Source organism: Porites lutea, chromosome 4, assembly GCF_958299795.1.
Source record: "Porites lutea chromosome 4, jaPorLute2.1, whole genome shotgun sequence".
Taxonomy (NCBI): Eukaryota; Metazoa; Cnidaria; class Anthozoa; order Scleractinia; family Poritidae; genus Porites; species Porites lutea.
This window is the reverse complement of record NC_133204.1, coordinates 30,572,132-30,595,986: the sequence shown is the minus strand read 5'-3', so window position 1 is coordinate 30,595,986 and position 23,855 is coordinate 30,572,132. Positions and strand designations below refer to the sequence as shown.

Below are 23,855 nucleotides of genomic sequence, written 5' to 3'. Positions count from 1 at the left end.
TATGGAAAAAGGCAATCGCACAGTTTTTTTAAAAAATAATAAAAAAAAAAAAGTTGAAAGAATTTACGGTAAGAGTGATGGGTTCCCTACTTTCCTCGAATCCGCAAAGCTTGTTAAAAATTCATTACTTGTACATTAAATGTATCGTCAAGATGGAATACGAAAGTGAAAGCTCATATATCTGTAATCATTTTGTGGCTAAACTACTCGCACCCTTGTATTAAGTAAAAGAATTAATGTTTGGCTATTGCGGTTTCGAATAGAACGCTGAAGTTGAACATCTGTTTTAATCAAAATACTAGTTTATACAAAATGGAAAATTCTCAAGTCACTTCAAAAGTAATTTAAAATTGCTAGTTTTCTGTTATGGTCCTCTTCTTTGCTCATTTTTTTAACGACTCCAGGAAGGAATGATTCCACATAAATCGCTTATTACAGGCAAGAAAAATAACAACCCACGGTGGCCCGGGATCATGACGCCAACCCCTTCTCTATTGAAATGACGTAAGTAGAGTTATAGTTTCAAATTTTCAGTCAAGGTTAACCTCCAGCAGCAGGCACGTTCACTCCGAACCTCATCATTTTGACTGCAGATCTGTGTTTACCAGCTCAACTTATTATGGCTCAGCTGACAAAATGTCGAACGTAATTATAAAATATACCAACGTGAATAAGCAGCAAAGAGGACGAGACGAGAATAACACAAAGAATTTTTCTATTAAAAAAAGTTTAACACAGCCTGCGAGCAAGCTAGTTTTCTAGAACTATATTGCCTTTCCTTTTATACACACTTCCATTTTGTATAAACAATTATTCGTTGTGATGCAAATATATGTACAATATTACCTTTGGACTGCAATAACCAAGTCATTATTCTCTTCCTCTACAGCTACAGTGCAAGCAAAAAACAACTAATCTAATCCTTCTCAAGTGATTCATTTTTCTCTATGCGATGATCCAAAAATTGGACTTCACTTTGCCAACGAAAATTTTAACAGAAATTAAGAGGGCGAGCATTGCATTAAAGTTCAAAAAACATAGCAATCAAGATTTGATACTTTAAAGGTCGTTGGTCGTGTGCTTCTTAACACAGACGTTTTCGTTTTACATTTTAACAATAACTTTGAGCTTTTTACTATTTCCCGCACACAAATCATTAGCAAAAAATTGATAAGCCCTCAGATCTATCATAAACTGAATTACTGAAACTAGACAAAAAAAGATAAACTGCAATTTCGTCCTACTGTCATCAAAATATGAAATATTCTAACCTTGCAAAATTAAAACGCTGTTTCTGTTGCTCAGGAACAGGTGATAATTACGAGATGTCACTTCTCTTACTTAAACATATGTTGTGGTTATATGCAGTTTAATGAAAAAATTTGGTGATATATATTAGCACAGACATACATTTGAAATCGAAAGTAAAAAAAATAAAAAAACAAAAAAACATAACTCTGAATAGGAACGCCAGACTTATCCATCCGTCAGAGCTACATGTAGAGCCCACAAAATGTACTGTAACTGTGAAAATACAAGGTTTTATTGCTAATCCATTCGTGACCAATACTAAGAAATGCTCACAAAGCATTTACTTCTTTCAGCATGGAACTGTGGTATCTGACAATTATTTCTGAAATAAAATTCTGCTCGTTTTAAAAGCATATCTCTATCAAGTAAGCTTAGATTGAAAGAGCATCAATAGTAGACTTTTATATATTTCTCAAATTTTGAGGTAAAAAATTGCGGTTTACAAGCACTTTAAATTTAAGTGCACACAATGTTTAGAATTCATTCCTAGACTTTTGTCAAAGCGCTGTCATACTACCCCAGGGCCGGACAAACTTTTGTCAATCATAAAAAATGTAATAGAACCGTCAATCAAACCATTTTATACGCGACTCGGGCAAGGCAAAATTGTTCTCAGTAGCGCACTTTTCACCGGAAAAGCTTGAATAACAGGCGAGTTGAATTTAGGTATTTTTAGAGAGAATTTCCCTCCCTCTGGTTCAGAAGCGTTGTCAAATTTTGACATGATTGTCAGGAAAAAGGGAACAAAGTCACACTGTAAATCAGATCTAGATGCTAAAACATGCTTCTAAGTTTCAAACCAAACCCTTGGCTGCGGCAAGATTAAATAAAAAGTCTTCCACTACAGCAGTAAGTTTACGTTGTTTTAAAGCTTCTAAAGTCACCCTTGCCTTTCCTCCTTCCTCGGGTTCCACCGCTAGCTTTGTGAGGTTGTTTATAAGGTCCTTTGTCTTGACGGACAATTCCTGAGATGGGAAAAACGAACATAAAGGATCGCACCAAATGGGTGTTACTGAGATGTCACGCAACAATGAAGCATTGGATAAAATGAACGGGGCTTTTCAGGGATAATGAAACAAAAAAAAATTAAATGTAACATAACACTTCACAGCTTGAAGGAGGAAAACCAGTTGGCTACTTTACAAGCGTGGCCTGCGACTTAAACTGAGTCAAGTCTATAACCGCCCGGCTACGTTACGTCAAACGCTACGTTTATCAAAATGTATTACGCCTTAGCGAACGCTAAGATTCAAATTTCATCGACTCTAAGAAAGAAGCCCAATTTCGAGCCCGTTTTCAACCATCACCATTCGAGGGCGTGTACCAAAACCCTAAACACCAAAACAAGCCGGGACACTCGGAAAAAGCCCGAAACAGCCCAGAAAACCTGTCCAAAGGTAAAGCGAAAAGGACTATCAGAGACACTAACCCAAATATGTACAATAAATATGTTTTCCTTTTTGTTTTTAATTATTTGTTTGAGTACATACTCCTTTCTCGGTCACCTTTAACAAAATTGACATAAGCCGAACCTGCACCTGCACGATATACTTTCCCAATACAATTTTAAATTCTGATTTCTCAAGTCTAAATTAATTTTACATCTCTGAACGTCCACTTGTAAAATCGTCCGTTTTCAGAGATTGCACCTTTCACTACAGCAAAGACATGTCTTTATAACAGGGTATGGTCTTATATGAGAATTAGTGGTTGTATTAATGTAGGAAAGAAATGCTGGCGCAAGGAGTACAACATAGAGCAATTTCTACTTGAATCTGGTAACACAGCGAGTTAATCATAACATACAAGTTCAAAGGCGAGTAATTTTTTTTCATTTTTGTGTTGTCAAGCACGACTGCACAGTGGTGACGTGAATTTAAAACGCTTTTGGAGATTTTATTACCCAGCAAGCGCGTAGATCTATCAACTACTGATGAAATAGTAATGACAATACTCTATATTGTCTGTTTGGATCGTTCGGCCTTGAACAAAGTAAAGGTGGGGATATTTCAACGGTTCACCATTGTGAGACGTATTCTTTTAAAGTAAACAGAACATTTTCTTTGTAAATGAACAGTTCACAATGGTGCACCGTTGAGAAATTGTCCTGTATTAGCTAATTCAAAAATAACCCGTAGATAGGGGCCGTCGTAACATACGCCGCTTTCGAATTAACAACAGGATGAAAAAAAGAATGGTGAACCGTTGGTGAACCGTTACGCGCGATAAACTAGCGTGTCACCACATTCATAATTCAATTAACCCATATTAAAATAAGTTCCAAACACATTTTAAAAAAGAAAACACTTGAAAACTTTAAGACATACCTTCACAGGTTTTTAGTTTTTCGGCTGTAGCTGAAGTCTACAAAAGAATCCGAAAACATTGTGAAATTGGCCGAGCTGTCATTAATATAAACACAGGAGAGGATCAGGCTCCTTTTACTTGTCACGTACTCTGAAAAGACTGAACTTTCAATAGTCGTGCGCCATTCCACACATCCACCAGCACTCCTTTGGCCGACCCGTTTATTTCAACTCAGAAGCTACTGACATTTTGATATTATAAGAAAACTTCCCTGTGAGCTTAAAATTCCATTATCATGGTTTTACATAAAGTACATACACACTTGCTTCTGATCATTTGCGAAATGATAGCCGCACTTGTACTGTAACAATTGTAATAACTACAGTAAATTGCACCGCTTGTAATTTGTCGCAATTTTGAAACTCCTCCTGCACGATATTATTTCCCAATACAATTTTAAATTATGATTTCTCAAGTCTAAATAAATTTTGAATCTCTGAACGTCCACTTGTAAAATCGTCCGTTTTCACAGATTGCACCTTTCACTACAGCAAAGACAATACCGGTCATAATTGTTGAAACGCTTGAGAGGTTTCCCTTCCCTTCCCTTTTAATGTTGATTTGGAAGACGTTTATGCCCAAGTAAAAGCGTGAAAGAAACATTGAGGGAAGGAGAGGGAAGCAATGCTTGTATTCATGAGACGAATAAGTTAATGTCGTGTTTTCCGGAAGTGTTTCAACAAATTATGACCGCGATTGCAGCTATGTGTGTGATATTGACAGACGAAAAAAATAAAGCAAAATTGATTGTATCTACCTTACATTTTGTGGTTTCTAAAAAGCACGTTCATGTATCTTTGATGACGCACTCTCGACAAACTGTCTAATGCGTCGCCAAACATCGTGCGCCCAAATTTCTCGAATATGACAATGAATGGACGTATAGCAGTCACGTTAACTTAAAAAAGGACTTGCTTCGCGACATAGCTAGTTAGAAGATCAAGCAAGTCACGAAATCATGAATGAAAGCAAGGGCACTAATTTATATTCAACGCAATATCCAAATAACTTATCAGAAAACACTGCTACCAATTTATCTTTCAATTCATGCGATTTTCCTCCCTCTGCCAAAAACCTCGCAATTTCGTTGCTGTTAATCGGAATCTGCATCGTCACCTTCTTGGGAAATTTGGTCGTTTGCGTTACAGTGTACGCTAACAGGGCTTTGCACAGCACCACAAATTTCCTTATCGTTTCGTTGGCTTCCGCAGACCTGCTGGTTTCTCTTCTTTCCATGCCGTTCAGAATCTACTATATGCTACACAATGAGGTCTGGTGTCTTAACTTCAAAGTCTGCGCGCTCTGGATCTGGATTGATCTGAACGTCTGTAGTGCTTCTATAGGCAGCCTTGCAGCTGTATCAATCGAGAGGTTTATCGCTGTCAAGTATCCTCTTCGCTACACAGCTCTCTTGACACGTCGGACCGGCTTTGTAATGATCTTGATCGTGTGGTCTTACTCCGCCATCTGGGCAACTCTTGGTCTCCACAACTGGACTTCCAACCAATGGGAGACTTTCAGAACGAACATGGGCTGCGGAAAAAACGATCGCCTTTATTACACGATTGTGTCGAGCGCTGCGTTTTTCTTGCCGCTAGCAATCGTCATTGGAGCGTACTCGTATCTCACTAAAGTGGCTTTTCAGCAACGTCAACGAGTTCTCGACAACATGGTTGGTCCAACGGATGAGGCCGAGAAACACCACAAGTCGCTTCGACGATCACGCATCTTGCACGAGCTGAAAGCAGCAAAAATGATGGCGTGTGTGGTTGGTGCTTTCTGCATAAGCTGGTTGCCATTTTTTATTCTCTTGCATTTGAGTCTTTGGCACGGTCTTCAAAGACTTCCTGCAGTTGGCACCATTTTTGTTACCATTCTTCCTAATCTGAACAGCTCGCTAAACCCTTTCTTGTACATAACGTTTACAAGGGAACTCCGAGAGCACGTCTGGAAGATGATTAAGGCACTGCCACGCATCGTATATTACGGCGATAACTAGAGGAATTCCATTAAAGGGTCATTTCAAACTCTAAGGATGACCATCGCAAACACAGATTTGTAACAATCTCTGTATCTATCAACACAATTTGTAAAGTGAAAATTCAGTGTGGCCTTAAAAGTGTAGGCCTTTTGCTGTAATTTTATTAAAAAGAGATATTTCATTTAAATATATAAAGATTTATGAAAAAGCATCTCCGCTTTCTCTCTGGGTCTGGTTGTTCGAAAGCGGGTTAAACCCTAACCTGGGATTGAATTGACTTAACCCGAGGTTGAATTTTAATCGCAGGTTTGTTGCGTTGTTCAAATACCGGTTAGCTCAAACCTCAGGTTAAACAGCGGGTTAAATTTAACCCTGCTAGCTAGGTAGGTTAAATAATTAACTTTAGGTTAAATGATAATAAAAGCAATGTCAAAACAAAATGGCTGCCTTGTTGTCACGTTTTACCGACTATTAAAACGACAACAGAAAAGACTCACAGATAGTTCAGACAAGTGATAAAAATTAAACATTTTACAAACGAAGAACTAAGAGCTCGCTACAGGTGTCGAAGCAGGTCAATCCTCCTCCACTTTTTTTTTCTTTTCGAAAGTTTGCAAATTCGATAAACTTTGCCCAAGAAATGAAGATTCTTCCATTTTCCTCGCATTTCGCCACTTATCTCTTCTCCACTCCTAAAGCGTTGTGTCGCTGATATCGGTGTCCAATTTTTTTGCCATTGTTTGTCACACTGTTTGTCAACTTACTTACTTTTTTCTGGGGGGCTGAAATAATTTTTTTCTGGGATCCTGCACCGACGAGGTTTTAGGACGTAAACAAATCAAGAGGTATTATGGGATTCTAACCGCGAGTAAGTCGCGGGAAACCCGAGGTTAACTAACCAGTCCTCTAACTGCGCTTCGAACAACGCAATTTTGACCCCAAGTTAAGAAACCTGCAGTTTAAGAATTTTAACCTCCGGTTAGGCCTAGCCCGAGGTTAGTTTAACCCGTCTTTCGAAAAACTAGGCCCTGGGCGATAATTATTTCTACCGTGTCTTGGCAGCAAGTAATCCATCGCAGACGCAATAATCTTTCAACATCGATTTATAAGTTGAATGATTGATTGATTGGTTGAATAATTGACTGATGACGTCTTCGTTTTTGTCCATTTTCAGTCGATTGAACAAATTAAGTTTAGAATTACAAATCAACCTCTTGCCGCAAACTTCACGTGGTTTTTTGTTTCCTTACTTCAGCCATACACACACCAAGCATTCTAGGACAACGTTAATAGTGATCATAGAAATGACGCCAAAATGTTCAAAACTCAAGTGGCACCACAAGTGCAAAGTTTTGAACATAATGACGTTTAATTTCTATGTTCGTTAAGAATATAAACTATGTCAAATTGTTAGTTGGAATTACGAGGATTTAAGATAAATGCATGACAATTCTGAAACGTTTTTATTAAGCCACATCTCTTTCCTAAGTTATCCCATGAATAACTTTTTAAAGGAAGGAAAACAAACTTCCACGGCTGGGTCGGGATAAAAGTATACACGAACAAGGAAATACAGTCAACTCTCTTAAAGCGACCACCTCCCATAAGCGACCACTTTGCAAATACCTGTTTTATTTCAAAAACTCTCTCGTAAGAGACTACTACTTAATTTTTTTAAACGACCGCGATGACTCTTTAGGCTAGGAATAGACCTCTTAAGTTTCTAAGTTTTGTTTTCCCAATAAAGGTCATGTGATAACACTCTAGAGAACTGTTCCTTTCAAATTTCGTCAAATTCACGTGCATATCTGCGCACAATTTATGAAAAGAGAAAGGGCCATGTTCCCCTGGGAACTCTATTGGGAAAACAAAAAATACAAGCTAAAGAGGTCTATTCTTTTGTTTTCTGTTTCTAGAAAGCGACCACCCGGCATGGTCACGTATGATTCCGGTGAAATGGCATCTAGAAGTTTAGCGAATGACAACAACATGGCGCATTCGGTGACAACAAGCAAAATCTGTCAGTTAAGGATCAAGTAGCTAGACTCAAGTTTAGACACTAAAATAAGCAATTTGGGCTATCATTACCAAATGTCGGCATGTAAATTCCCCGTGCATTTCAACTGAACTCCAATCTTCTACCAAGGAAAAGTTATGTGCGAGGACTGTTGTCATCCTTTTAGTTGATTATTGCATGACAAGAAGGCATTACTTCCTAAGAAGTATAAGACTGAAAGATTTGACTGTATAAATGATCGAGTTGTACCTTGTAACTTATTGTCTAAGACGTTAGCTTATTGCCGCTTAATTTATATCCCGACCTTTCGGAAGTTTGTTTTCCTGTTTTAAAAGGCCTTATACACCGGGCTAATTTACGGGAAAACGTATTCGCACAGTTTTAAAAAATAGTAATTAAAAAAAAAATAACTTTGAACAAGACGAGAAAAATTGTATGTACTTAGATAAATATATTGAAGCGGCCTTCAAAATGCGAAACTTCCTTCAAACAGACTCAGTTTTAATTGCTCCAGAAGTGGAGTTCCTGGGAACGAAGCACTGTCAGTTATCGTTTTGTTTAGCTCTATTGGCCTTTATTGGTTTATCGTGGACGTTAAAAGCAAAATAACATAAAATATTCTTGAAATATGTTCAGTTCCCTGTTTTTGACAGGAGCCATTTTGTTGCGAAGAAAAAATGGAAAGGTCAGGGCAGTTAAAATATATTCCAAGAAAGGAAGTTGACAGAAATGTCGGTAACAGTGATGGATTCCCTACTTTCTTGAATCCGCAAAGGTTGTTAAAAATTCATTACCTGTGTATTAAATGTATCGTCAAGATGGAATACGAAAGTGAAAACTCATAATATCTTTATTCATTTTGTGGCTAAACTACTCGCACCCCTGTATTAACTAAAAGAATTAATCTTTGGCTATTGCGGTTTCGAACATAATGCTCAAGTTGAACATCTATTTGAATCAAACACTAGTCTATACAGAGTGGAAAAGTCTCAAGTCATTTCAAAAGAATTTAAAAAATGCTTGTTTTCTGTTATGGTCCTCTTCTTTGCTTATTTTCTTAACGACTCTAGGAAAGAATGATTCCACGTAAATCGCTTATTACAGGCAAGAAAAATAACAACTCACGATGGTTCGAGATCGTGACGCCAACTCCTTCTCTATTGAAATGACCTAAGTAGATTTATAGTTTCAAATTTTCAGTCAAGGTTAACCACCAGCAGCAGGCACGTTCACTCCGAACCTCATCATTTTGACTGCACGTCTGTGTTTACCAGCTCAACTTATTATGGCTCAGCTGACAAAATGTTGAACGTAATTATAAAATATACCAACATGAATAAGCAGCAAAGAGGACGAGAATAACACAAAGAATTTTTTCTATTAAAAAATTTTAACACAGCCTGCGAGCAAGCTAGTTTTGTAGTACTATATTTCGTTTCCTTTTATACACACACTTCGTTTTTGTATACATGTAAACAATTATCAGTTGTGATGCAAATACATGTCCAATATTACCTTCCGACCGCAATAACCAAGTCATTATTCTCTTCCTCTACAGCTACAGTGCAAGCAAATAACCGTCAGCTTATCTAATAATTCCCAAGTGATTCATTTTTGTCCAGGTGATGATCCAAGAAATTGAACTTCACTTTACCAACGAAAATTTTAAGTTCAATGAAGAGGGCAAGCATTGCATGAAAGTTCAAAAAACATATAGCAATCAAGATTTGATACTTTAAAGGTTGTTCGTCTTGGTTTTCTTTACACGGACTTTTTGGTTTTACTTTCTAACAATAATTTTAGCTCTTTACAATTTTCCGCACACAAATCATTAGCAAAAAATAATTAGTCTCCAGATCTATCATAAACTGAATAACTAAAACTAAACAAAAAAAGATAAACTGCAATATCCTCTTCCTGTCATCAAATAGCAAATATTCTAGCCTTACAAAATTAAAACGCTGATTCTGATGCCCAGGAACAGGTGTTAACTAAAAGATGTCACTTCTCTTACTTAAACATATGTTGTGGTTATATACAGTTTATTGAAAAAATTTGGTGATATATATTCTTATCACAAACATAAATTTGAAATCGATAGTTCAAAAAAAAAAAAAAAACTCTGAATAGGAACGCCAGATCTATCCATCTGTCAGAGTGTGACTTCGCACGCATTATTACCTATATCACGTGATGTTTACTATTAAAAACAGTTCCAACTATCACGGTGGTGTGGGCGTAGCGGATATTACACTGGCGACGAGAAAGACGAATACACGCTGCAGGGAGAGAAAATAGGACAGAAGATCAAAGAAAAACGAAAGCAGAAGAGACGAGAAAGCCACCGGAGAGAATATTGGCGAGAATAGAAACGAAAAACAAAGAGGAAACTATCAAGCGCACCGAACATCGAAGACCTCGTGTCAGAGAAAAAAAAGCCAAACGAAGGAACCAACAGCACAAGCAACCCAACAGAAATTCGAGTCTCGACTTTTGGAAAATCTCTTAGAATAAACTCGTTCAAGATTCCAGACAAACCCTTAGAAACCGGGCGAACGTGGCAAGAGTGGCTCGAAGACTTCGAAGAAGATAGGGAATATTTTGAAATCAAGGCCGTGAAAGACAAAGTAAGGGCGTTCAAAATCTACGGCTGACAAGAAATGAAGAAAGTCCCCCGAAACCTTCCAGATACAGTTCCTGCTGAAGGCGACAACCACTACAAGAAATTAATCCGGAAACTCGACAACTACTTCTTACTAAAGAAAAACAAACAGCATACGAGTTACACGTTTAGCAAATAACGACAAGAACCGGGAGAAAGTATCGTAAACTACACAGCGCGACTACGCGCGAAGGCGAAAGATTGTGGAATCGGCGACCAGACCAACGATAGGATTCTAGAACAGCTGATACAAACAATCAAGGATAACGATTTTATCAAGAAAAGCATACAGAAAAGGTAGGCACTTGACCAGTTCCTCGAAGAAGCCAGCCAAGAAAAAGACATTAACCAGCATGTAAAAGACATGAAAAAAGATTACAAAATCTCCAAGGTGAAACATCAATGGGGAAAATCTCAGAGAGATATGATGCTAGGGGAGGTGCAAGATACCCAAGTTTACCGAACAAGAAACCCCCACCACAAGAGAACCGTAAGCAAGAACACAAGAAAGAAGAAAGAAGCTCCAAGAATAGCTGCAAATAGTGTTGAAAAATAGGACTCCATCCCCCTGGACACAACTGCCCAGTTTATGCACAACAGTGCCTGAAGTGTGGTAAATACAATCATTATGCAACGTGATGTAGATCAGGATCAGACAAGTTACAAGAGAAAAACAAAGAGTCACGAAAAGAGAAAGTCAAGAAAACAACCGAGGCAGACACCGACGCAAGTAGCGAATCAGATTGCGAATATCTTTATCAGACAGCACGACACGTCTTACATCAAGCACAGAAACTGAGATCAGGTAGAACTCCGGACACTGTTCTTATCAGAATAGGAGACATTGACGTGCATGTAGAACCCGACAGCGGAGAAGGTGTGAACGTGATGGACGAGTACCAATTCAGAGCCCTAAAACACAGATCAAAGGAAATCGGAGAACTAGATCCAAGCAAAGACATATTGAAGACTCTCCAATCTGATCTGGTAGTTAAAGGTGAATTTCATACAACAATTCGAATCAAGAATCGAGGAGCAAAAAGCAAGTTCTTAGTGATCGAGGGAAAAATGGACTTTCCTCCTCTCCTAAGCAAGAACACACTAATTGGACTGGGAATGATCAAGATTGACCGAGACGGAACACTAAAAGAAACCAATGAGTTTAGAATCAAGTCAGTGAAGCCAACAGATGACATTGAAGCGTTACTCAGTGAATACAATGATAATTGTCAAGGGATAGGATGCTTCCAAGACAAGAGTACCGGCAAAGAGATAAAAGTCAAGCTAGAGATGGATCCAGAAGCTATTCCAGTAGTCCAGCAACTACGCCCAGTCCCATATCATTTGCACAAACCTCTCAAAGAAAGGCTTGAGCAGGGAGTAAAGGAAAACGTATTTGAAAAAGTCCTAGACGGAGAAACCATCACATGGTGTTCACCCCTAGTTGTCCAGCCTAAACCCAAGTATGCTGATATTAAGAATGAAGAATTAGAACCTCAGATGATCAGAGCAAGCATTGACATGCGAATACCCAATCAAGCCGCGCAACGAAGTAGATGTGCCCAGTCACCAAGAGTTGAAGATTTTATCTACCGCTTGCATGACTGCAAGATCTTCACGAAATTGGACTTGAGACAAGGCTATCACCAACTGATACTAGACCCTGCCACAAGACAGGTAGCAACATTCAGGACACCCTGGGGAAATTACAGAACAAAGAGACAAGTATTTGGAGCTAAATCTTCACAAGATATTTTCGATGAAGCAATGTTCAGAGCCTTCGAAGACATACCCACAACCTGAACCAAAGAGATGACGAACTCCTCGGAGGAAGAGGTGAAGCAGAACACAAGGAGGTACTGAAGACCGTCCTCCAGCGAGCAAAAGATCATAGAGTAACATTTAACGAAGAGAAATGCCAATTCGGGAAAGAGCAGATTGAGTTCGTCGCAAATGTCTTTACCAAGGACGGACTGAAACCGTCACCAGACAAAGTAAACGCAATCAAGGAATGCAGCCCTCCAGAAAGCAAAGAAGCCGTCCGAAGTTTTCTGGGAATGGATGGCTACCTGGACAACTACATCACCAACTATGCAGCCATAGCAGCACCACTTTATCAGCTAACCCGGAAAGACACAAAATTCAAATGGGAGAAAGAAGAAGAAAAAGCATTCAGGAAGATACAAGACACCACCTCAAACGACAAGACAACGGCATTCTTTGACCCATCCAGACCAATAATTCCGCACACCCAAGCAAGCTACAACTAAGGCTTATCAGCAGTTCAACTGCAAAAGACTAACAAGGGTATACAGCCAGCGCATTTCATCAGACCCACAATGACAGAAACCGAGAAAACATATAACCAGACCGAGAAAGATGCACTAGCCATCAAGTGGGCAAAAGAACAACTGCGAGTTTACCTGCTTGGAGCACCGAGATTCCGTATTGTCGCAGCGCACAAACCTCTGTTACCCTTAATCAATAAAGCGAAAGCTACAATGCCACCCAGAATCGAAAAATGGGTAATGAAAATGCAGGACGTTGACTATGAGCTGGTGTACGAGCCTGGGAAAGACGAAAAAGACCCCCTAGTTTACCTATCGAGGCACCTACTACCTCAAACAGGAGATGATAGCACCGAAAAGATCATCAGATGGACCATGAACACAGAACATGCTGTAGTTATAACAAGAATTAGAGAAGAAACCCTGAAAATTGAAGTGATGCAAAAACTAGCGAAGAGAATCGTGAAGGGCGACTGGGAGAAGCACAAGCGAGACAAAGGCCTGGAACCAAACCTTCACGTGAAGCAAAAGTTGTCAATCGCAGAAGGACTAATTTTCAGAGAACAGTGTATAGTCAAGCTAGGACACAACCTTGGACACTTGGGCAAGACAAAGACCAAACAGCTATTGAGAGAGAAATACTGGTTCCCTTTGATGAACAGTATGATTGATGCAGTCATCAACTAATGTTACGAATGTCAAGTAGCTACGAAGGAGAAGAGAGAAGAACCTATTAAGGTGACAAACATCCTTAGCCACCTTATCCATCGACCATGGTGGACCATACCCAGATGACCACTACAACCTTGTACTTATTGACAAGAGAACCAAATACCCAGTAGTAGAGGCAGTACCCTCAACTAATTTCAAAGTCACAAGGAGAGACTGAAGTATTCTCAGCCTATGGAACTACAAAGGGGATAGAGAGCGACAACGGACCACCATTTAGTTCGAAAGATTTCCAAGAATTCGCTCTTGAAGAAGGACTTGAACACCACAAGATTACGCCACTCCACGCTTGAGCAAATGGAGAGGTTGAGCGATTCATGCAAATCCTAAACAAGACGGAACAGATTGCACACCTGCAAGGAAAAGACCGCCTGGAGAGACAGAATGCAATACAGGACATGCTGACTGCATACAGATCAACTCCAAATCCAGCCACGGGAGTCACCCCTTTTGAAGCAATGAGAGGAACAACCGTAAGGACCAAGTTGGATCACATTCAGCCAAAAGTGCAGAGATCAGAGAAGGACGACATCATTGATGAGAGAGATGCGGTGTACAAACAGAAAATGAAACAGAACAGAGAAGACAAAAACACAGGACAAGGAAGACGTCTGCTAGGTGACTATGTGTTGGTCAAGCAAGAGAAAAGAAACAAATGGAGTATGCCATACGAACCCGTGTTCTACATCGTACATAAGATAAATGGATCCAGAATCACAGCCAGACGAGCAATTGATGAAAAAGCAATCTGCAGAGATATCAGCCACTTCAAACTTGTAAACGCAGTTATCAACTCCGCAGATGACCGAGAGATCACTGAAGCAGGAGAATTAAGCACACCAGCTCACCCAAGCCCGGAGAAGTTTGCTTCATTTCCAAGATATGTTAAGAAACCATCAATCCCGTTTTGGAAAGATGGAGTTGATCAGTCACCGGAAGTGGTGGGCAATTTTTTATGTTGGTCTGAAAAAAACTCCATGTCATGTACCGGTAATCCTGGAAAGTGCTAAGAACTCACCATGCGTAAAAAACGGTTTGTAGAGGAACTGTGTAAAATACATAACATTCCGCAATGCAGCGAGCTTAAACTATTAGGTGTGATATACCATTACAATTATAAATACGCAAGTCACGAGCGTGAAAAACTTATTGAGGCTAATAAATGCCTGCACGTAATAAGAACTCTTCGGCAAGAGGGGTACAATCAGGGGGAGCTGGATTATCTGTTACAATCAATTGTTATGCCTAATTTTTGGTATGGTTTATCGGTGAACGAAGCCTCCTCTTCTAATCTTAACAACGTACAGCATTTTTCAAATAGGTGCTATAAACGCAGGTATATATCGAGGAAATTGAATATGAGGGAGCTGCTTGAAAGATCAGATTACCGTATTTTTAGAACAGCCTTGAGAACAAATTCGCCCCTTGTGAAGATTTTACCAGAGAGGAATTTCACCAATTACGCGCTGAGAAAACCATGCTTTTACCATCCTATAGTGGCAACAGAGCGCTTCAAATCGTCCTATGTGAATAGACTTATCTTTAGCTATAATATTGATTCCTTGATGTAAATAGATGTGTAATTGTTTTAAGAGGTCTTAACTTTTTTTATTTGTTTAACTTGTAACTTGAGATATGTGAGGGATGTGGTATCCTGTGTAACTTCGCACGCATTCTGTACCTATATCACGTGATGTTTACCATTAAAATAGTTCCAACTATCGTGGCGGTGTGTGCGTAGTGGATATTACAAGAACTACATGTAGAGCTCAAAACATGTGCTGTAACAGTAAAAATACAAGGTTTTATTGCTAAGCCATTCGTGACCAATACTAAGAAATGCTCGCTAAGCATTTACTTCTTTCAGCATGGAAGTGTGGTATCTGTCAATTATTTCTGTAAGAAAATTTTGCTCCTTTTGTACGCACATCTCTGTCAAGAAAGCTTAGATTGACAGAGCATCAACACAAGACTTTTATATATTTTTCAAATTTTGACGTCAAAAATTGCGGTTTACAGGTTAAGTGCACACAATGTTTACAATCCACCCCTAGACTTGTGTCAAAGCGCTGTCATCCTGCCTTAGGACTCGACAAACTTTTGTCAAACAAAAAAATAATAAACCGTCAATCAATCCATGTTATACGCGATTCGAGCAAGGCAAAATTGTAGTCAGTAGCACGGTTTTCACTAGAGAAGCCTGAATAGTAGGCAAATTGAATATACGTAGTTTTAGAGAGAATTTCCCTCTTTCTGGTCCAGAAGCGTTGTTTTGACATGCTAGTAAGGAAAAGGGGCACAAAATCACACGGTAAATCAGATTCTAGACGCTAAAACATGTCCTTGTGTTTCAAACCAAACCCTCGGCTGCAGCAAGATTAAATAAAAAGTTTTCCACTACAGCTGTAAGTTTACGTTGTTTTAAAGCTTCTAAAGTCACCCTAGCCTTTCCTCCTCCCTCTGGTTCCACCGCTAGCTTTGTGAGGTTGTTTATAAGGTCCTTTGTCTTGACGGACAATTCCTGAAATGGAGAAAACGAACATAAAATACCGCAGCAAATGGGTGTTTTATGTTTTTGTCTTTTTCGTCTCAAGTTAAGCAAGCTGGAGGCAATTCTGAATTACTTCTTACCTTCACCAACGTCTGATCATTATATTCCTCGTTTTTAGCAGCCTCTACCATGAACATAGCAATGTCCTTGTGAATTTTTCCCATTTGAAAAGTTTCTACGAAAATAGCGAAAAGCACAAATTAAAACAGATAAAAAAGAAGATATCAGAAAACCAAACAAAAAATACAAATGTGTGATGATCAAGACATTTAATCATAAAATGAGTTTTATAGACTGACACTAGATCATGTGCGAGATTAGTTTTAGCATCAACGTCGAGTACGAGTTCATGTCGCTCTCGTATTAGGGATCATTAACGATACATCGAAGAACGACGACAAAAGACGAAACAACCATCACGGAAAATGGGATTCAATAGAGGGAAACAATTGCTTAATAGGGTAACACCTGAAAGTGCTTCTAAAGCCCTTCTAGTGCCCATTGAGCACCAGAAAACCGATTAAAATCCACTTTACTTATCCTACTTTCAACTTCTTTTCCTACGACGAGTTTCTGGTAAAACGTTGTTGTATTGGGAGGGTGGACTACCAGATTTGAGAATGCACGCTTGTTCAGTGCCACTTAATTCTTCAACTGGTATTCGAATTCGAACTAGAAATTAATGATACCTTTCGCCTCAGGTGCAATAGAGATTTCTCCGGCGGCAACTGAAAAAAAGGAAATAGCAAGAGAACTAAATGATTAATTTTGCTATACAAAAAAAGTTTCACAAAAAAGAAATTTCGTTTGGACGTAAAGAGACCTGTATTTATGGGGAAAATTCGGATCATTTTACGTTTCTGTGAAACTGCCCACCTACCCCTCCCCTAAACCAACATTAACACTCAGTTCTTACTTAGGGCAAAATGTTGGCTTAGGAGAGGGGTAGGTGGGTAGCTACCGTCAACTCTGTCGCGGCAAAGTGGTCGCTTACCGGAGGCGGTCTACGGGGAAAATCAAGAAAATAAGCTCCAACTGAACTATTAAATATACCATATTATACAAAGTTGTTACCTTACAAGCTAAAACGGAAGCAAACAGACAACTGACAATAATGTTTTTATCGAATAGCGCTTAAAACTGTTGAAATTTTTGTACACAAAATTTTGCATCAGTGTTATAATCCACCCTTTTTATCTACAAATCGTATCAGCCATCTTTTTTGTAAGACAACTGCTATACATGTAATCTGTCAACACGCTTGGTCAGCGTTTTAAAAACTATACTTTTGTGGCATTTGAGCAATGGTTTTCTTACAATCATATGTGATCATGCCGCGTGGTCGCTTACGAGTAACAAAACAAAAGAATATGTCAAATTTCTGTTTTAATAAGTGGTCAGGTGGTGTAAGAAATTTAAGTGGTGGTCGTTTACGAGAGGTGTTTGCTGTAGAGAGTTGACTGTACTACAGAAAACGTAAAATCACTAACAACCACCAGAGAAGTTGGAAAGATTGACACAGTTCGTTGGAGTGCGGCCTCCTGAGTAAGAGGTCACGGGTACGACTCCCAGCTTTGACCTCAAATCCTTGTTTGGACTTCTTTCCTTACCGCGTACATCAGTAGCTTTAAAAACTTTTACTAATCGTAAAACGGAGCACTGCATGATGGAAAGGCGGAGGGGGAGTGGGGGCGGAAAAGTAAGTGCACCGTCGGCCTCAGGTTCGTTAATCAGATGATGACTACAGCTGTATTTAGAGCTACCGACGTAGAAATGGACTCTTTACCTTAAACTTCCCATCAGTAGATATTAAAGATGCGGCTCCTTTGACAAATTTGCTTAAGGACGGCTACAAAACTTGGTTACAACAGAACGTTCAGAGCCAAGGATACGCAGCAGACACAGGAAATCGAGTAAATACAGGGAGATACATGTACTTTTTAGATTTCCTGTTAAATGTTACTGTTTTTGTTTATTTTAAACATGGATTAATGCCATATTGAGGCCGAAATCACTAAAGAATGAAATGCAACGCCCATTCAAATACGCGTCGCCTCTTAGGCGCTAATTCGAGTATTAACGTTATTTTCACCTTCCTAAATGTGCAAGAACTGCTTGAGGTAGAGATCCCCTGAGGTCCGACTCTCGTAAGCTTGCTCGGTCAACTCTTTCGAAACAGACGCTATGATTACACAGATAGCTTTCCTAAACGAACACCTAGAGTTGTTCTCTGCCGTTCTTCTGGCAGTCAAGTTTGGTCGACTCTCTAGAGGGTGGCCACCTGTATGAGACAGAGACCCTAACTATTCAAGTCAAACGGTGTTGAGAAATGGGACAAGATGTACCGCCCAAATTCTACCGATGTTGGACTGTAATTGTTTTCCCTTTCACCAAACAGTGTAATGCTAAGATAACAGGTCAGAGGATCGCTACTTCATACCGGATAGATTATCGTGTAGATACGAAAAGCAATCCGGTATAGTATGGGCAGTAACGGCTCGGGACTGGAACATGTCGCCCCAAAATTGTCGTTCTTATTCGTGAACAGAGGCCCTATCCGGTATGGTTCTAGTTTCGTGCCGGCGTACGAGCTACCCGGTAAAGTGAGGCCCTGTTAGGATAAAATTCAGACGAGTGACATGGCTTTGAAACTGCCGGACATAAGACTAGATGAAATGGTGCCAAACGGCATAAAGATGTGTTAAATACCGACAGGGACATGGTCTACTCCTCAAAATGCGAAACGACCATATCTGAAATTCAGACTTGGGACATACTTACACCGCCCCACCCCTCCCCCCCCACAAACCCCGCGCCCCTTCCCTAAGAGGGCCTCTATCGTGAGATATAACCTTATCTATTAATTAAGAAGCTACAAAAATTTGTTACCATTAACAAACAGGTCATACAGTTCCGTTCTGTTTTCAACCGAAGCATCAGTGAAGCCAGCAACGTACGTTATGTTGGACGCAAGCCCTTCTAACTCATCATCCTCCAGATGAACAAATGGATGAAGAATGCTCCAATTCTGACGATGCCAGACCAGCAAAGGTAAAGCTCTAAATAGAATAATCAAACAAACGAATAAGATGGAATCGCTGATAATGATTCAAACTCGCGAAAATGAAAAAAAGAGAATTATTATTATTTTTTTAAAGAATTTTAAATGGAAAAAGTCTGATTTAACCTATTCGCCCGTGCGGATTCACGTCCCTTATACCGCTGGCGACGTCATCAGCTTTAAAGGTCAAGGGCAACTTTGTCGTCTAACTTGTGCTATGAGGAGGGATCTTTTAAACATACTTGTCTGAGCACACATTCGGGGGAAAACGCAAAAACAAACGAACACACAAACAAAACACATCAAAAGTTGACCCGAGAATTCCATTGAAATCTTGTTCCACTACCCACCCGCACTTCCTTCCATCTAATCGTACAATCCCGAAAGCTATACCCAAATTAAGGTCTTTTATTATATAGACACGAGTGTTTTACTGGAAAATATATCACTCGTAAAATTCATAAAAACTACACCCGGGACCCGAGTGGTTTATTTTCCATAATCTCACACGTGAGTTTATCGATGACGTAATTTTGGTAATTTCCCTCTATTATTTTATTGATGTCATTTTGTCTATATAGTAACAAGGACATTGCACGGCGGCTTGAAGATATGAATTTTATTTTCTCGTGGCAAAAACAATATTTTACTCACTCGCTGCGCTCGTTCATAAAATATTGTTTTGCCACTCGAAAATAAAATTCATATCTTCGCGCCACCGTCTAATATCTTCTATTTCTTTTTCGCTTTCTGTGCATACTTCGTTTTGGGAGTGATGGCTCCACTAGCTTTAAAGGGCGTTTTTTTGGAAAATTCCCAGAATTCAAATGGGACATATAACCTTCCACATACCAGCTCCTTTTAACTGCCAAGGATGTAAAACGGACACACCTTACCTACATATGCCCAAAAGAGCCTCGATTTTTGGACTGTATACAGCTACTCTCTTCTTCAACAGCAGAGCCGTGTATATCAAAATAGTCTCCACTCCAAATATGTTGATTACATCTAACGAAACGCAAGGTAGCAAGGAATAATAATTAGTCACCCATCATACAGATGCAGATCAAACTGTCTGTAGTTCAACGAAGTTCATGGAAATAACATTGCACTTCCTTGGGCAAGCAACGATGTAGAGAGTGAGGGGAAAGTCGCAATTTCTAATAAACCTTCTAAAATTATGCTGCATGCATGTCCCCTTAAATTTGAAATGACTACATTTTTCTATCATAAACTTGCCTGAAATAGGTGAGGCCACATATGACATACGTGGATCAAAGTCCTTCGCCAAAAACAAGCCATTGTCATCATTTGAACAAGAACCTTTAGTTATGACAGACAGGTATGATTCTAGCATGGTACTGGCATCTCCTGTTTTTATGAACTTGCTACTCATGATCTTACAAAGTGCTTTGTATTTTTCCGGGCAAAAGTCCTTCAGAAAAACAAATAAAAAATACATAAAAATAAGAAAAAAAAATAGTAGTAATAATAATAATAATAATGATAATAATAACAAAACAAATAAAAAATACATAAAAATAAGAAAAAATAATAGTAGTAATAATAATAATAATAATAATAATAATAATAATAATAATAATAACAATAACAATAACAATAACAATAATAATAATAATAATAATAACTGTAATAATAAAAACAACAACAACAACAAAAACAACAAAATTATGTATTGGTGGTGATGAGGCCAAGTATGAGAGATACAATGGAACCCCTCTATCACAACAGACCATTGAGGGAACAGTTTCCTCCTCTAAAAATGCCAACAATGCTTTAGATCGAAGCCCACCAACCATGAGCAAGGTGTGTGATACAACAATCACTAACAATCACGGTAGTACAAATAGTCCTACTCGGTATACTGACACTATCGCCTGATGAAGACCTAAGTACACGGTCGAAACGGTGTGATCAATATCAAGTGACAATCATGAGACAACGATAAATGAAACCCTTTATAGCTCATAAATTATCCCAAAATTGACCTGCTTAATATGGACACTGGTTAATACCGACAATGGTAAGTTTTTCTGTGTCCCGAGTCATCAACTCTTATATATCACAACCTTACTTTATGGACACGCTTTTTTTTCATGCTCCGTCTTTTTTTCACTGCGACAATTATGTGCAAATAGAAGCAAGTGATCTCAACAGTTTGCCATCCCTGCTTCCTTGCTGGGTACAGCTTTAACTGAACTGCCTCCCAACCCCATGGGAAAGTGAAGGCAACAAGATCCAAATCTGAACAGACTGGTAACAGATTTACTTCCTTAGAAGTTTAAAATCACTTGTTATTCATTGTTGGGTGTTGGGAAAGGGATCACCAATTGCATGGCTTCCCCTTCAATGATAAATCAGTGGGTGCAAGACTATTTAGGGCACGTGCAGGGGAATGTTGTGAGAACCTATACGTAAATGGTTAAGGATTAGGGTTAAGCATGGCAACTGGGAAAATAACATGCATATGATTAATCTCATCAGAGTGGAAACATCATTAGTAGACTGCTCTCAGCAAACGAGCCGACGCGTTTTGTCGGTCGTTGGTGCTTATTGAAACCCCTGCTTCATAACCAGGTTATTATAGGGTTACAGATTTATAACATAATTTTTAGAAAATAAACATGAATTGCTATTCAAGAGTTTTTTTGTAAAATGATTATTAGACGGCTAAAAAAATAACAAGGTGTTCCCCTCACCTTTGCTATGAGTGTTAATGCTACATGAGTGACCTAGAAAACAGAAGAGAATAAATCCTCATTGCAAACAGAACTTATACAAGTGTGGAATTTCAATTCCCAATAATTACATATGTATGTTACAGTCTAACCTCCATGTGTGACCACCTCTCATAAGCAACCACCCCCCTTAAGCGACCACCTATCTGAAACAACAAAACTTTCCCAGTTTAAGTCTTACAGTTGGAACCTCTTGTAAATGACCACCTCCTGTAAGCGACCGCAGCCACTATTTGGGGCTGATGATTTAACAATTTTCTTTTGTTTTTAACCTCTTGTAAGCGACCACTTGACGGGTTTTCTGATCTCTTATGGTCTCTGGGTGAACTATCCTCCTTTGAATATACGAAGAACCTTAGTAACAACATGGAACATCACTGCACATGTCGCAATTTGAAAATTGACTGTGATAAATTCTCTTCCTTAAAGTAGATGTGTCCGGACCTCTTCTTGGAAGAAACCCCCTGTGGTTCGATTCTCGTAAGTGACCACCTCCTGTAAGCGACCACTGACTATGTCTTCGCATTTTCGGTGGTCGCTTACGGGAGGTTCGACTGTATTATTGATAATTATCACTCAAAGAATGGTTTTAATTGGTAGGAATCAGTATCAGTTTTAAAATGGTTTTTAAAAAGCTTAGATACAATACGTTGAAAATTGGCCTCAACATTTTCCTGAAAAAAAATGCTCTTACCCCGCTTAAGATTTAATAAAAATCTTGAAAAATTCCAAGACACACAAGTACGCTAAACAAGAATTCAAGCCCTTTGTTTTCTCTCAGGCAACAGTGAGTTGAAATTGCTACCCGTCATCATGATCAGGTTGCACATGAAAGCAAAACAACCGATTGTTTGAAGAGATTAAGGGAAAAGACACTTTCTTTGGGCATGAATTGTTGAGGCAGAAATGCCTGGAAAAACTGTGCGTGATATTTGACAGCTAATACAAACTTAGGGTATTGTATCGTTAAAAGCGACAATTCAACAGTTCCATCATGATGAGAAAATGCTCATGTAAAGTGCATCGGTTAACCCTCAATCATTCACTATATTAACCATGTGTCAGTTGACCCGAATCATTCACTATATTAAACATCTTCAAAAATATGAAAGGTATTATTAAAATTATATTTTATAGTTCTGTCACTGAGATTAATCATATCAAATTGATCCTTTTTGCAATCATAATATTATATATACAGTGTAGCTGCTAGAAGCAATTTGCGTAGGGTGCTTCACATGTGAGTTTGATCAAATTATTACAGATTTCCCATAAATGGGTATTTATGGCTTATTTACTGGCTGGGGCATTTGCACCCTATTTGAAAGCCCACCGTGAGTTTTTTGTATGAACACCCGGCCCCACCGTGGGGCATTTGCAGCTTTTCCAAAACAAAATGACAAATGCCCGGGGGTGGGATGGGCACACTTGGAATTGAGTGAGCCATTATGCCTTAACAAGACCCTCTTTAACCCTTGAAGAATAGCCATTCCAGTCAGTCGTCATCTTCATTTTGTGTCAGTCTATTTTGTTTGTTTTTTGCTTCCCGAGGTTGTCCGCCTAAAGGAGCTTAACTCTAGATGGTAAGCTAATCAGCCAGAGGAATTGGGGGGCGGGGAAGGGCCGGGGTGAAAATGGGGATTATCCATGAAAAATAAAGAATAAAGAATTGTAAACTATGACAGCCAACCTTACTCAATGCTTCAGAATTTTTAACCTCTGATGTGTAAATATAAAACCACTGTTTGTTAAACTGGCCAAAACAAAAAGGTATGATCTCCTCTTTATCAGTCTTTAGACAGCATTTCCTCAGAATGATCTTCCGGAAAGTTTGTGTTATGGATGGGTAGGACCACGTCCAAAGCACGTCTGAATCGACATCTTTTTCTGAAATAATCAAAGCAGGAGATTTTTAAGTATACCTTCATCTCATTATTATGAATTTTTAAATGATTCATGGACATAAACGGGGCTAAATACCAATCAAACATGCAGCCACGAGATTTCCAAGCCCCGCCATCTTGTCTTGAACATTGAGCCTGTAATATTTCAGCAGTAAGACAAAACAAACAAAATGGCGGCAGTTATTAAGGTTCGTTTCGATTGGAAGTATGTTTTTGATTTCCCAG

At 39.0% G+C, this 23,855-nt stretch overlaps 2 protein-coding genes and 1 pseudogene across 3 annotated transcripts; 2 read left to right on the top strand and 1 right to left on the bottom strand.

Moving 5' to 3' along the window:
- Positions 1-1,519: 1,519 nt before the first annotated feature.
- Positions 1,520-23,759, bottom strand: LOC140933285 (DENN domain-containing protein 10-like). Of its 2 annotated transcripts, none has more exons than XM_073382818.1 (9): positions 23,707-23,759; positions 23,417-23,613; positions 21,688-21,720; positions 20,207-20,402; positions 19,864-19,975; positions 18,796-18,965; positions 16,596-16,634; positions 15,987-16,081; positions 1,520-2,276 (listed from the first exon to the last, which is right to left on the bottom strand). In XM_073382818.1, exons 1-9 carry the CDS (start codon positions 23,744-23,746, stop codon positions 2,106-2,108), a joined length of 1,053 nt encoding a protein of 350 aa, XP_073238919.1. In that variant the 5' UTR covers positions 23,747-23,759; the 3' UTR covers positions 1,520-2,105. The 2 variants fall into 2 exon arrangements, with proteins under 2 accessions (XP_073238919.1, XP_073238918.1); XM_073382817.1 differs by lacking the exon at positions 1,520-2,276 and adding an exon at positions 15,472-15,876.
- Positions 4,017-6,139, top strand: LOC140933286 (alpha-1A adrenergic receptor-like). Its single transcript, XM_073382819.1, has one exon. It carries the CDS (start codon positions 4,637-4,639, stop codon positions 5,675-5,677), a length of 1,041 nt encoding a protein of 346 aa, XP_073238920.1. The 5' UTR covers positions 4,017-4,636; the 3' UTR covers positions 5,678-6,139.
- On the top strand, positions 12,957-15,148 carry LOC140933283 (uncharacterized; annotated as a pseudogene).
- Positions 23,760-23,855: the final 96 nt, after the last annotated feature.

Excerpts from the sequence above, each read along its gene's own strand:
- LOC140933286 (XM_073382819.1), top strand. The coding sequence starts at position 4,637 with ATGAATGAAAGCAAGGGCACTAATTTATATTCAACGCAATATCCAAAT.
- LOC140933285 (XM_073382818.1), bottom strand. The coding sequence starts at position 23,746 with ATGGCGGGGCTTGGAAATCTCGTGGCTGCATGTTTGATTG. Across the intron at positions 23,614-23,706 it reads CGTGGCTGCATGTTTGATTG|AAAAAGATGTCGATTCAGAC; the intron begins GTATTTAGCCCC and ends TGATTATTTCAG. Across the intron at positions 18,966-19,863 it reads GCTCTTTTGGGCATATGTAG|AGCTTTACCTTTGCTGGTCT; the intron begins GTAAGGTGTGTC and ends TATTCTATTTAG.